Source organism: Ctenopharyngodon idella, chromosome 16, assembly GCF_019924925.1.
Source record: "Ctenopharyngodon idella isolate HZGC_01 chromosome 16, HZGC01, whole genome shotgun sequence".
NCBI classification, from domain to species: Eukaryota; Metazoa; Chordata; class Actinopteri; order Cypriniformes; family Xenocyprididae; genus Ctenopharyngodon; species Ctenopharyngodon idella.
In genome coordinates, this window is record NC_067235.1 from 4,753,730 (window position 1) to 4,768,244 (window position 14,515).

General features: G+C 36.6%; 1 protein-coding gene across 2 annotated transcripts in view; it reads right to left on the reverse strand.

The window, feature by feature from the left end:
• bckdhb (branched chain keto acid dehydrogenase E1 subunit beta) overlaps nucleotides 1-14,515 on the reverse strand; it is a 104,081-nt gene that overhangs the window by 87,753 nt on the left and 1,813 nt on the right. For both annotated transcript variants that reach the window (XM_051865494.1, XM_051865495.1), the window contains exons 2-3: nucleotides 9,270-9,347; nucleotides 8,478-8,546 (exon numbers count right to left, since the gene is read on the reverse strand). In XM_051865494.1, the coding sequence (XP_051721454.1) occupies nucleotides 8,478-8,546; nucleotides 9,270-9,347 (147 nt within the window). The remainder of the gene's footprint in view (nucleotides 1-8,477; nucleotides 8,547-9,269; nucleotides 9,348-14,515) is intronic.

The following is a 14,515-nucleotide window of genomic DNA, read 5'->3' on the forward strand; positions in this document are numbered from 1 at the left end:
CACTCATTTTGACATTGACGAGCGCTGTTAGACTATTGAGACAGAGTAACCTAAAAACTTTAAAAACTTTTTGTCATCCAAATAACAAACAGAGCAGCATCAAGAATATAAAATACTGAAGGAAAATTTGCCCATTTCTAATTTTTGGGGGGAGACCCTCTAAATGTCTATGGTGTCTATATATATCTAACATATACTCTACATTTCATACAGTTATATGTATCATATCTTCTACATTTAAAATCTAAAAAAAAAAAAAAAAAAAAAGTCAAAAAAACAACTTCGGCCTAACTTACCTAATGCAGAGGAAGCCGCCTCTTTTCCGAGTTGTGCCTCTGAAGCGTCAGAGTTAGAACCCCCTCTCCTTTAGTTTATTTTTGTTGTGGGTTTATTTATTAAAAAAAAAATAAATAAATAAAAAACGATGAATAAATATCCATTTAGTTTAGTTAGCCTGCTATTTAGCATAAGCCTCAACTACAGCGGGAACAGAATGAGAAGAGAGTCAGAAAGTGATTTATTTCACTAATTCCATTCAAAAAGTGAAACTTGTATATTATATTTATTCATTACACACAGACTGATTTATTTCAGATGTTTATTTCTTTTAATTTTGATGATTATAACTGACAACTAAGGAAAATCCCAAATTCAGTATCTCAGAAAATTAGAATATTACTTAAGACCAATACAAAGAAAGGATTTTTAGAAATCTTGGCCAACTGAAAAGTATGAACATGAAAAGTATGAGCATGTACAGCACTCAATACTTAGTTGGGGCTCCTTTTGCCTGAATTACAGCAGCAATGCGGCGTGGCATGGAGTCGATCAGTCTGTGGCACTGCTCAGGTGTTATAAGAGCCCAGGTTGCTCTGATAGTGGCCTTCAGCTCTTCTGCATTGTTGGGTCTGGCATATCGCATCTTCCTCTTCACAATACCCCATAGATTTTCTATGGGGTTAAGGTCAGGCGAGTTTGCTGGCCAATTAAGAACAGGGATACCATGGTCCTTAAACCAGGTACTGGTACCTTTGGCACTGTGTGCAGGTGCCAAGTCCTGTTGGAAAATGAAATCTGCATCTCCATAAAGTTGGTCAGCAGCAGGAAGCGCTCTAAAAACTTCCTGGTATACGGCTGCGTTGACCTTGGACCTCAGAAAACACAGTGGACCAACACCAGCAGATGACATGGCACCCCAAACCATTACTGACTGTGGAAACTTTACACTGGACTTCAAGCAACGTGGATTGTGTGCCTCTCCTCTCTTCCTCCAGACTCTGGGACCCTGATTTCCAAAGGAAATGCAAAATTTACTTTCATCAGAGAACATAACTTTGGACCACTCAGCAGCAGTCCAGTCCTTTTTGTCTTTAGCCCAGGCGAGACGCTTCTGACGCTGTCTGTTGTTCAAGAGTGGCTTGACACAAGGAATGCGACAGCTGAAACCCATGTCTTGCATACGTCTGTGCGTAGTGGTTCTTGAAGCACTGACTCCAGCTGCAGTCCACTCTTTGTGAATCTTCCCCACATTTTTGAATGGGTTTTGTTTCACAATCCTCTCCAGGGTGCGGTTATACCTATTGCTTGTACACTTTTTTCTACCACATCTTTTCCTTCCCTTCGCCTCTCTATTAATGTGCTTGGACACAGAGCTCTGTGAACAGCCAGCCTCTTTTGCAATTACCTTTTGTGTCTTGCCCTCCTTGTGCAAGGTGTCAATGGTCGTCTTTTGGACAACTGTCAAGTCAGCAGTCTTCCCCATGATTGTGTAACTACAGAACTAGACTGAGAGACCATTTAAAGGCCTTTGCAGGTGTTTTGAGTTAATTAGCTGATTAGAGTGTGGCACCAGGTGTCTTCAATATTGAACCTTTTCACAATATTCTAATTTTCTGAGATACTGAATTTGGGATTTTCCTTAGTTGTCAGTTATAATCATCAAAATTAAAAGAAATAAACATCTGAAATATATCAGTCTGTGTGTAATGAATGAATATAATATACAAGTTTCACTTTTTGAATGGAATTAGTGAAATAAATCAACTTTTTGATGATATTCTAATTATATGACCAGCACCTGTATAAACGCTTATAGTAGGCTTACCATAGTGAATCAGTGTGGAGGGAGGACTGATGATGTCTTGACGAATTTAAATTGTGTTAATTAAAGCTGCAGTCCGTAACTTTTGCCTCTTTGTCACCATCTCTGTTTGAAACCTGCAATTGCATTTATTTGCAGAATTATCATCTTTATGTGGGTTGTGCATCGGCACAGCATGCAGGTTTGCTGTCAGTCACCGCACCGGTGGATACTATACTTCAGAATCACAGATTATAGTCTTGGAAGTATGACCAAAATAAGAATTTTCACTGGAAAATGTCATCAGAACAAGTAACAAATCTGCAACTTTTGTTCTGACCAACTGAGAAAAAGCATTACAATAAATCGCGCTGCCAATGGTGATTAAATATAACGATTGCTTAGCTCATATCACATCAAACCGTGCAAATTATTATTATACTTTGTTCTCAAATCGTTAATGTTAACAACATCAGCACTGCGTGACTACGTGTATTAAGTTTGTATTAGCGTTTCCTGTAGATTTCAATTTCTGTACAGTCTAATCTCTAACGTTAAAGTGTCATACCATACAATCCGCCATCAAAATGATAAGTTTAATTATTCCAGCTGCTGTGAGAAAAGGCTATAAATGATACACTACCAGCAGCATCCTCACATGATATAGTCTACTAGCTGGGACTCCTTCTTTATGTAAACAGACATGGCGTAATAAACGGATGCATGCTCGAATTTCCTGCGGAAACCCACCAGTACCACTCGGATTAGAACACATTATTACAAGCTTACCGTTGTGAATCAGGCTAAGGTAAGGAGATAGTTTTGAACACTGTCTTGTTATGTACTTGCTCAATTTGATTTTGGATCATTTTTATACAAAAAGTTACGGACTGCAGCTTTATAAAAATTAAAAAATTAAAAAAAAATACAAGGTGCACATTTCTGCTTTTAAACCATCTAGAACGTCTTTCTGCATAAACCTCCATTGCAAACATTATTTTTGCTTGTTTTTAGAAACTGAGAAAATGATTTTGTCTGGTCACATGGAGATCATATTGTATTAAGCCTGGAACAATCAAGGTGAGTTTGCTGGTTATTTCAGAGTTTTAGTTTACTGTAAGAAATCGGTCACCGTCCTTGAAATGAAAAAGCTTCTTTGTTGAATAAGGTATTTCGAGTAAGGTATGCATTCAACAGGCTGGTGATGGGCATTTCAGAGATAATACAGTGTTTACCAGCTGCAGTCCGTAATCCACTTCACAGAAAGCAATTTAAAGCAGATTGCAGACAGAAGGAGCCACGTGTTCAGACGGACAGCGGTGGCACTGCATTACGCCCGTGTGTGCGTCACTCCAGCGGACTGTCTTTCACATGCCGGTTCCACGCATTGACCTCCGCGCGGTTTATCAGCATCGCACGGGAAAGAGGGCAGAGACTCTCTCTAATGAGTGGCATGAAAACCCTGTTCCCGTCTAACGAGACGGAATGGAAAATAATGATCCCTCTCAAAGGTCAACACCTCTGACGTCAATAACACACAAAAGGCACCCACGTGGCGGGAGACATATTGGAGTCGTGGATCTGTGTTTATTTCAAAACATCACAGAGTGCCTCTATATATAGCGCTTCTGTCAAAAACGAGTGGCAAACAGCAGATGTTTTTTTTTTTAATCATTACCATAATGTCTGTTTTCCTCTTCTTTAACTGAATATGCCACTCTGCAGCTGCATAATTTAAGTATTTATGGCTTGTGAAACCTGTAGAGGGTGTTCTGTTCGATCTGAATCTACTTCATTTACTCTTGCACAATTAATGAAGCTCAGCAAAATGAATGAGAGACATTAAATGCACAAACATTAATCCACCTCATGATGATGTTCTACTGAAAGTGATTTTAAATTTGATTCAAAGCAGCTTGAACACATGAATATCCAGAGGAAAATGCAAATAATCAAAATGTCAAGTGCATATCGTACCACATTATGAAACAAGCTCTCTCTTTTGCCATCCGGGAAATGGTACAGGAGTATCTGCTGCAGATCTAGCAGGATGCTGAATAGCTTTTTTCCCACAAGCAATCAGGATGGTGAACTGATTGTGTCCCTTCCCCATCACACATACACAGATGTACACATACATTAACATTCAATCCCTCTGTACCTCCCTACCATTGTTACAGCACGTTGACAGCTAGTCATCTGTCAATTAAAGCTCTTTAATAAGGACCAGTGCTGATCCTACACTTCTGGGGCCCCTAAGAAAAACTTTGTAAAGGGGCATTCTTAAAAACCCCAACATTTCCATAAATTTAAGTAATAATTACAATGGTTTTCAGTATGCAAAGTGCACTGCCAGTTTTCTATAGGGGTGAATTCAGGTTGAATGGGACACGTTTTCCCAGTCATTTCAATGGCAAAAAGTGTCCCAAACAACTTCAATTCCCCCTAATGGAATTAAAACATCAAGTAAACAAACTGCAAGTTATGAAAAACGTATAAAATTATGTAAAGAGAAACCTGTCAAAACATTAAGTTGGCAGTAAAAAAAAATTAAAAACCAAATTTTCGTTGACAGCTAAATAAATGCTTTTTTAATAGTCATGCTCTGGCACCATCTAGTTGTCAGAAAAACTGTAACAGTCGAATTGGCTAAAAAAATGCACAATTTACTAACGAAATTACAGCATGATAAATAAAAAAAGGCATGGTTGTTTCAACCCAAATTTGGGTCAAATATGGACAAAACACAGCCACTGGTTTTTTTTTTTTTTAATTACATTTTAAACCCAACGGTTGGGTTTGTCCATTTTGACCCAAATCTGGGTTGAAACAGCACAGCATTTTTTAGAGTGAAGAAGGCTTAGGGAAACATACGAAAATACATAAATTATTCTCTAAATGAGCTAATTTTAGACAAATGGGCATTGTTTCTAAAGTACCTGAGTCACACGACAGCTTGTAATACTGAACAGGAATGTTTATCTCTTATATACATTAAACCACGTATAAGAACGTTTTGATTATTGATTTGTTCCAACCAAGTGTCCCGCACAAGTCTTGACTTGACATTTGATATTCAACAGTGCTTTTGATCTGCCTGCATTGACACTATTCTTTAAGAGATGCTGTGCAGCCAAACAATGTACCAGTTATCAATGTAAAGCTGCTTTGACACAATCTACATTGTAAAAAGCGCTATATAAATAAAGGTGACTTGACTTGACAAGTCCTGAAAAGTAAAGCCAAAGTGTCAGATGCTTGGTCCCAGTATAGGTCATAAACCCCACCCTCTCCATGTAATCTAATAGGACATGAGACAACTTAATTAAATTGCACGTCAAATATTTTTTTCCAAAGATGGTTTCTGTCATTTTATGTAGTTTTTAATCACACTGATGTAAGTTCAAGTGTTCGTTTTTTAATTAAGTTTGGTTTTAGTTATTTGATGCTTTAAAAATCGGGGTGTGATGTCATGATTGACAGCTTCTCTGAGTGAAGTAGTCACTGAGGCGCCAACTGACTTTTTTCAGGATTTTCGGGAGGAGACTGGAGCTTTAACTTTTAATTTCTACTTTTCTGTAACTGTTTATTTCACATTGACATAATGAGCTGTTCTGCAGTAAACTGTATTAAATGATTCTGTGGGAGTGTGGGCGGGGCCTTGATAGCGTGCGACTCCACTTCACTCTCACTACTGCGCAGAATCAGGTCCCAAATCAGCACAAGATGTCAGCGCCATATTGGGACACTGGCAGCTTCACTTGGACTGGACTGGATAACGACTTGCTTATGAATTTATAAATAAGAAATCAAAATGTTACAAAAACACATACTTTCTTTGTTCTTGGAACTTTTTTTCTGTTCCAGAAGGACAGTTTCTTTTGGTGCCATAGTCAAGATGCATCTTATTATCTGCCGCACTGCGAAACAGTTATTGAATAAATATAAATCATTTTTAAAAAAAATTTCCACATGACTACGCAAATGTTTAGTAGACACCCAGGGGCGGCTCCAGTATTTTTTTTTACTTGGGGGTGCTAAGGGGGGCCTTAACAGTTCAAAGAGGGTGCTAAGAAAAAAAAAAAGAAATAAGCGCATCAGTAACTTCAATACCCTACATTCATTGCATTTTATTTATTTAATTTTCCATTTTACCTTAAACTGTACATTTAGGTCACTGTAAAGTGTACACAGTTACTAAAGCGCAGTAACAATTTTACTTAACATCTTTAATATTACCTTATCAGCTCTTTGAATCAATAACACTTTATTGAAACTTGTCAACATATATATTATAACAGATAGTGAGGCCTTTAAAACTGCAGTGAGCTAAATGAAGGAACGCACTTGTGCTTTTAAAATGCAAAAAATTTAATTTATTCCTGTGATTCAAAGCTGAATTTTCAGCATCATTACTCCAGTCTTCAGTGTCACATGATCCTTCAGAAATCATTCTAACATGATGATTTACTGCTCAAGAAACATTTATGATTATTATCAGTGTTGAAAACAGTTGTGCTGCTTCATATTTTCATAGAAACTGTGATACACTTTTTATTCCAGGATTCTTTGATGAATAGAAAGTTCAAAAGAACATTGTTTGTTTGAAATAGTAACTTTTGTAACATTATAAATGTCTTTACTGTCACTTTTGATCAATTTAATGCATCCTTGATGAATAAAAGTATTCATTTCTCAATACAAAAGTATTCATTCAAATAAAAGCTTGCAGCAAGACAGTGACTCTGAACAAATGTGTGTGCCCACCAGTGAATGGATAAAGCAAAAGAAATGTAATGTTTAGTAAGGGCTAAGTCAAAGTTCAACCTTCCTTATCCCAATAGAAATGTTGTAGAAACACCTGAAGAAAGCAGTTCCTACCATCATCACAGAGCTGAATCAGTGTCTAAGGAGGAACGATGTGCAGGACTGATATACAGTTACCAGAGTTATTACAGCTGCTCAAGTTAATCACACCATAACCACCTTAATTTTAACTTGACTGTGTCGAGGCTTCCGGTTTCATCCGCTTCCAGTAATTTTAGCTTTACAAAAACAGTCCATTATTGCTCCTTGATATTGCAAACTGTTATTTATCATATTTTAATTTATCATATTAAATGTAAACACGCTGGTTTGTGGTGTAAATTATTTGACCATTTACTGCACTTGTTGTTCTTCTAGTTATTTAGCTTTAGTGGCTATTAATGAGCCGGAAGTTCACACACACACACAGACACACAGAAAATAGCTTACTTCAGCACTGCAAAATAAGGTGAACACAGAAACACTGAGAGTTTTGTGCTTTAGTTTTTCCAGCAAAGATAATTACTATTGGGTGATTTTTCTTTCCAAATAGGTGAAAATACACATGTTTTGTATGGTTTGTTTGTTTAATTGGGTTCTTTTATTTAGTTATAGGACTTAGATAAAGACCTGACCTCAATGCAGGTTCAATTTATTCTGATTTATGCAGCTTTCAAATTTTAGTTGCAATTTTGAGCACACTGAACACCTCTTAATATAGCAGATTAACATAAAAGCAAATAATCACCATCAAGATAGATACCAAATGACCAAATACAACAGACTACTGCATCCCACAATGCAATGCACTCTCCTTGATTGTCCAAAGGAAGGGATTTCAGGCCAGTGTTAATTTAGTTTTTGTTTAATTTTTGTTAATACTTTGAATTAGATTTTTATTATATTATGATATATATATATATATATATATATATATATATATATATATATATATATAATGTTATATTTTATATATATATATATTTTTTTTTTTTTTTTGTGGTTTTGCTATTTTTATTACTTTAAAAAAAAAGTCTATGTTGTTTTAATATGATTTAGTTGATTTAGTTTTTTAGTTAAAATAATGAAATAAAATAATTAAAACTAAAAAGTTTTTATATATTATCTTACTTTTGTTAATGTTTATTTTATTTCACATAATGAAAATAATTTTCATAATATTAATTTTAATTTATTAATAATAATAATTATTATTATTTTAATAAATGGAAAAAAATATGGTTTTAGTTTTGTTTTTTTAGACATCTCTTCCTCGACTTTCTTTTCTCTCCTAAAAGGTATGACATTTTTACACCAAACTAAAAAATATCAAGTTTTAAAATTAACATTTTAAAACGTTCAGCATTTATATTTCCAAGTTAATAACTGACACCACTCACACTTACTTGCCTACTCTTTACTGTGTATAGCCTTATGTTAAAGTACGCAGTGCACAGTCAACAGTAAGCAAATGTTTGATTGTGATAGCCAGGAGTGTGACAGTGCTGCCATCTAGTGTGAGAACACAGGACGCACAGATGAGGATCTTTCACCTCAAGTGACCTATGAGCAGACATGACCGCATACTCACCATATTTATCTCGGAGGCCGACTGTGCATCGAAACACCCCACCAAACGCCACATCCTCACCAAAAATCACTATGGGAGAAAGACGTTAATGTTACACCAGCTGAAGCACTCCAGACCTCTCAGTTATTGTCAGTCAGATGAGAGAATAAAGCCTTGTTCAGATTGTCAGTCCAAATCAGATTTTTGTGCATATCCGATTAAAAGTGAGAAGCGATTTAGCAAAATTCATTAATATGCGTTTTGAATTCTCGAATCTCATTTTTGTAAATCCATTTCAGTCTGGCTGCTCTGATCGGATTTTGTGTGGCATTTCTGCCCAAGTCACTTTATCACACATCATTGCAGAACATTGTCCTGATGGGTCTTAGATGGTTACAAATCATTGTGAATATGTTGTGCGCAGTTGGGTACCACACGAGTCTACTGACTATCACTACTAGTCAGCCTGGTCTACACACCTCTTTGAATTTGGAGACCGGTGGAGACGGCAGCGCAGAATAAAGCCAGCCTCCTACGTTTCGGCTGTTGCTTCATTAGACGTGATAGTTCAGTGCCGTATTGTAAGAAAACATTGCAAACCCCTACATGTTGTTTCTGGCACATGCTTATCAATGCAACATCACTGCTATAGAAACCAACAAAGATATTCCAGTCATTGGACTGGACACACTAATCTGGATCTGAACAGTAGCGATACACAGTGTGGACAATCATTTAGATCAGATTCCAATCAGACTTGGACTGACAGTGTGAACGCTGTCCATCAGACTGACAGACAACATCAGCTCATACCTGCGGTGGGATCACTGGCAAGCGTGTTGTCCAAGGCACTGGTTACTGACTGGAACAAATTCATCTTCTGTGTGGGGCCTGCAGAGAGAATTCAAGTCAATCATCCAGTAATGTCTCATGTTTCATTATAACAGGTATAAACACCTTCTTGTAAAGTCTTGATTTTGTTTTTGGTGTCTACTAGAATAAGTTTTCATGCTTCAAAAAAACAAATTTTTCACATATCTGACATTGTCAAAGCTCCTCTCTTCCCAGTCTGTCAGTAACGCATTGTTAGTCAACTATGGTCATAATTTCTGTCTTTGTCAGCAGAGTTGAACAATTTGACGTTTCATGAAACTATGGTTCCAACATGCATTCGCAAACAGCGTCACTAACTTGCGTGGTTGGAATATGTTCCTTGAGGTTCACTTATAATGTAATGTTTTTTTTCCAGTGCATTATCTGTGTTTAAAATGACAATACCTGCATTACCACTGCATTCATGCATCAAAAAACACCCTCTTCTGACATTCATCAGCAGCTAAAGTCATTTAAAGGGGACCTATTATGCTTTGTTACATGTTCATCTTTCTTTAGTGTGTAATGTTGCTGTTTGAGCTAGGGATGCAGAGATATGATTTTTGGGGGCCGATACCGATATTAACAAACAATTATTGGCTGATATCGATATTTGTCACTTCCTCTCTTATTTTAAATTTTGTCATCAAAATAGATCAAAAACAAGATTCAGAAACACCTGCATTAAAATATACTAGCAGGTTTATTGCTGCATCATCAAATAATTTTTAATGAACATTGATTGGATCCGTTTAACATTCAGCAGGCCTACATAAAGACAACAGAACAAAGATACATATGAAATAAACAGTGCTTTTTAGGTAGGTTTAACAGTTTTGAGGTAAAGAAAAAGTAAACAAACATAAAATAACACTGCATATTCTTCACTGTATAAATTATATACATATTAATCCTTTATTGTAACAGACTTTATTGTGATTAATCTTCTAATTTGTTTTTGTATACATTTTAATATTTTTTGTAAGTTTAAATATGTATGCGATCTGCACTATCTCCTTTACTAAGGCGGGACTCTTATTTTGACGGGTGTTCTAGTGTATGGACTGACAAGGAGAGCAGCAGTTCTTCAGAGATATTTTGCAGATTTAAAGTTTGTCCGTTTATTAAGCATCCCCCGAAAAGGCATAAAATCTGTATGTATTTGTTAACTGTTAGTTGTAATAAGTGTTTTGTGTAATTCACTGTTTTTGATGATAATGCAATGGAGAGAGAGAGTTTAATGCGCACTTCTTGTGCTTTGTATTGTTTAGCTTTTGTGGTGATTTGTTTGGAGTGAAAACGGACGCAATAAACCTAATAAAACATCAGTAAAGGTTTGGTCATCATTCGGATGGGGTCCGCTACACTTATGAAAGTTACAAAAGTTATTTAGTCAAGAATAGTGTGCGATCTTTTGTTATTTGATTAGCATTAAAGCGCAGACAGCAGTATATATCAGTGTCACTGTTTCTGAACCCCCTAAAACGCCTCCATTGTAGTCTTGAGTTTTCTTCCAGGAACAAACACGCCACAATATTCCTCATTTAAATAATTCCTGCCCAAGGAATACACAGAATAAAGGGGCGTGGCCTGGTTGAGTTAGTTAGTAACTCACGGTTATGGTAAGGGCGGGACATTTCCCAAACACGCTCAAAGCACTTGACCAATCACAACACACTGATCCAGATGACCAATCAGAGCACATAGCGCTTTTCAGAAGGGGGGGCTTCATAGAGACAGGAACTAAACAGGGGTGCGTTTCCCATACAAGAACATAACTCGCTGCTTAACCACTGTAGTACAATGCATCGTTGTAGAAACTAACTAGCAAGTCAAGACAACACAGTCACACCTCCGTCATTTGAACTACGTTGGTTCAACAATATAAGGCTATCGTTAATGATGTCACGTGCAGCTGTTGGAGTAATAACATGCACTAACTCATCGATTTGAGATCTTTGAGATGCTGCTGTAACAAGCATGGCACCTGGGACCTGTTTCAATAAAGAGGTTCAACTAACTCTAAGTTAAAAATTGAACTCTGAGTTGACTTACTCTGAGATGGGAAACTTTTTGGTTTCAGAACAGCTGAATTGAGTTCAATCAACTCTGAAGCTGTGTCCCAATTCAGGGGCTGCGCACTTTGGAGTGCATGAAAGGGGTGGGGCTTTGGAGTGGAGGGTTGCCAGGTCTGCGCAACAAAACCATCCCAAAAGTATCGTAATCACAGCACAAGTGTAAAAGTATCCCAATCCCAGACGTGGCAACAATGTCAAATGTCCAAAATATGTATGGTTAAACTATGTAATGTTAGTTTTATATCATTAGCAACTAAAGACAAAATTTGAATGGACCATAGATCTGCTTTGTACGTTCAAATATTTTATGGTTTGAGTATGTGAGTTCATTTCTTTTACTCTTCCCCCTTTTTGAAAATGCTTTTTAATGTAAAAACATTTAATTTACATGATGAAAAAAATGATTGTATATGTTGTATATGTTTAATGTTTCATGTAAAATTGTAAGTTCCATAAAAGAAATAAACAATGAACAGAACAATTCTCTTTTATTTACGCATGTGAACATATGTAAAAATAATAATAATAATAATTAACAGAAATTACTCCGGCTCATTTACAAATAAATTACATTACAAATATAATGTATACAAATGCATTTCTTTTTAACTTACATCACAAAAATAAACTACAGAAATTAGGCTGTTTCACTGACAAAGTGACATTTAAATAATATTTATATCGACACATTTTAATGTACCCATTTTATGCACTGTATTCTGTTCTTGAGAAAACTGGGGGGGAAAAGCGGCCTTTGAAGTGCGATTGTCACCGCGGCGCGAGGAGGGCTGACGTAATTCGAGAGCGACTTCAAGTGCACCCTCTCCGTTTCCCCGTCGAATGAAGCGTCCATCTCAAGACACTTCGCAGTCTACACTATCCCACAATTCACTGCGCGCCGGTGACGACAGGAGCTCTGTGTGAATTCACATAAATGTAAGCAATGCCCCAGTTTCACCAATATGTAATATCTAAATCAAACTGTAATATCCATGATGTCCAAAACGTCAGTTTTTCATAAATACAATATTTGTCTCTGAGATGGAGTATAAAATCCTAAAGTACTGTACTTTAAATTTAGACTTAAATACAGCTTAAATACAGAGTAAATGTATAAATATGAATGTATATATTTTCACAGTTAACGTTTCATTTAACATAAAAAACAAACAAGGTTAAATAGTTGCTAACGATATACATTACATAGTTTAACCATACATATTTTGGTCCAGTGTCCCATCGTCGCCGGCAGTGAAGCATGTCAAAACCCAATAGAAAGTCATAAAACTTTAAAATGCACACACAAACGTCAACTGTCAGCCGTCTGTCACACAGCCGCTAGCCATGTAACGACGCTCGGCTCATTGTTGGGATTGGGATACTTTTACACTTGTGCTGTGATTACACTACTTTTGGGATGGTTTTGTTGCGCAGACCTGGCAACCCTCCACTCCAAAGCCCCACCCCTTTCATGCACTCCGAAGTGCGCAGCCCCTGAATTGGGACACAGCTTGAGTAGACTGACTCTGAGTAAAGCGCGTGCACCACGACTATGAAAAGCCATGATCAATGGAGCTCCGATATTATGATTTACCATGGCAACAGCTCCCAACAAAAAGACGTCTGCATACTTTCGAGTCAATACAAGTTTATTTCTTAATCACTATTACAATATCAGAGGTGAAAACTGGCAGAATGGTAAGTTATTGAACTTATATTAATTTTCATGGTATCCCACAGGCAAAAAAAAAAGCCTAAATAATAATAATAATAATAATAATAATTTAAGTGCATTTTTCTTATTTTGCAAATTATCTGCCAATGGGGTAAGAAATAGCATACTTTCTTAGCGATAGATGCTATTTACAGGAAGTGCAAATAGCTGTAGACGCTATTTACACAGTGAAAATAACAGTGTAAATGATTTATTAAAATTATAAATATGTCTACTTTTATCATTATTAAACACACATTAGGCACTTCCACTTTTAGAACATTTTCCTAATTTTTACTGAAAACTCATCTTTCTGATGTGATATGTGATGGGAAAAGGGAGAAGAGCGAGCTCGGCAAAAGGCGGACTCAAACCCGGATCAATCGCATCACAAGCTAGTTCAACCCACCTTATTATGCGCGACTGCCTACACCACTGATGTTAGTGAATCACACACATCGTTTTTGATCATTTTTATTACCACACTGGCAGATAATTTTACTTAAGTAAAATGCACTTCATTTAAATTACCTCCAGGAAACAATACTAAATATCTTATATCATTTTTATATAGAAAATGCATCTTGATTTAAGAATTTTTAGATATTTGTACTTGAAACAAGACAAAAATACTCGGTAAGAAAAGCATTTTTACAGCGTGAATGAATGAATGAAGTATTTAAACATCGCTTGCGCTTTAAAAAGGTGGAGGAGACCTAAAGAAACTCTGGGTTAACTGAAGAAAACCTGGTAGCTGACTCAGAAACAGGCTTGACTTACCCTGCTTCAAGGCTCGAAATTGCGACCATTTTAGTTGCATATGCTCCCTAAATTTAATGCGTGCGACCTCAAAATATATTTGGGAGCATTTGTGCGAGTGCAAATAATCGTTGAGGTGCGACCTGTTTTCATTTCTCTGCAAAATGTTCGCTAATTACTATGTGCCTGCTGTTAGCTGATACAGTGACCGGTCCACTGATCTATCACATAACCAATTAAACTTCATCTGTATGTTCTTAAGTTTAAAGCTGGTTAATATAGCCGTCAATCTCCCTTTCACTGCGCTCCGGTGTCACGTGCCCGGGAGCTAACTAGCGCGCAAAATGTAAAGAGCTGAAGAGAGAAGATGAAAAGAACAGTTACAGCAGGGATCCACATTAACAGACAGTTGAAGGCTTAAAAAAAACTAGGGAGTCACCAAAACACGAGAATGACTCTGATTTTATTACATTTAGTATAAGTGGCGATCGAAATAATAGGCTAATATATAATGTATATGTACTGACGGTAACAAGATTAACATACTGCGGTAAAAATTCAAAATGTGGAGTTTTTATATATCATATGATACAATTAAGCAACATCACACGACCAATAAGATCGCTGTCTTCCAC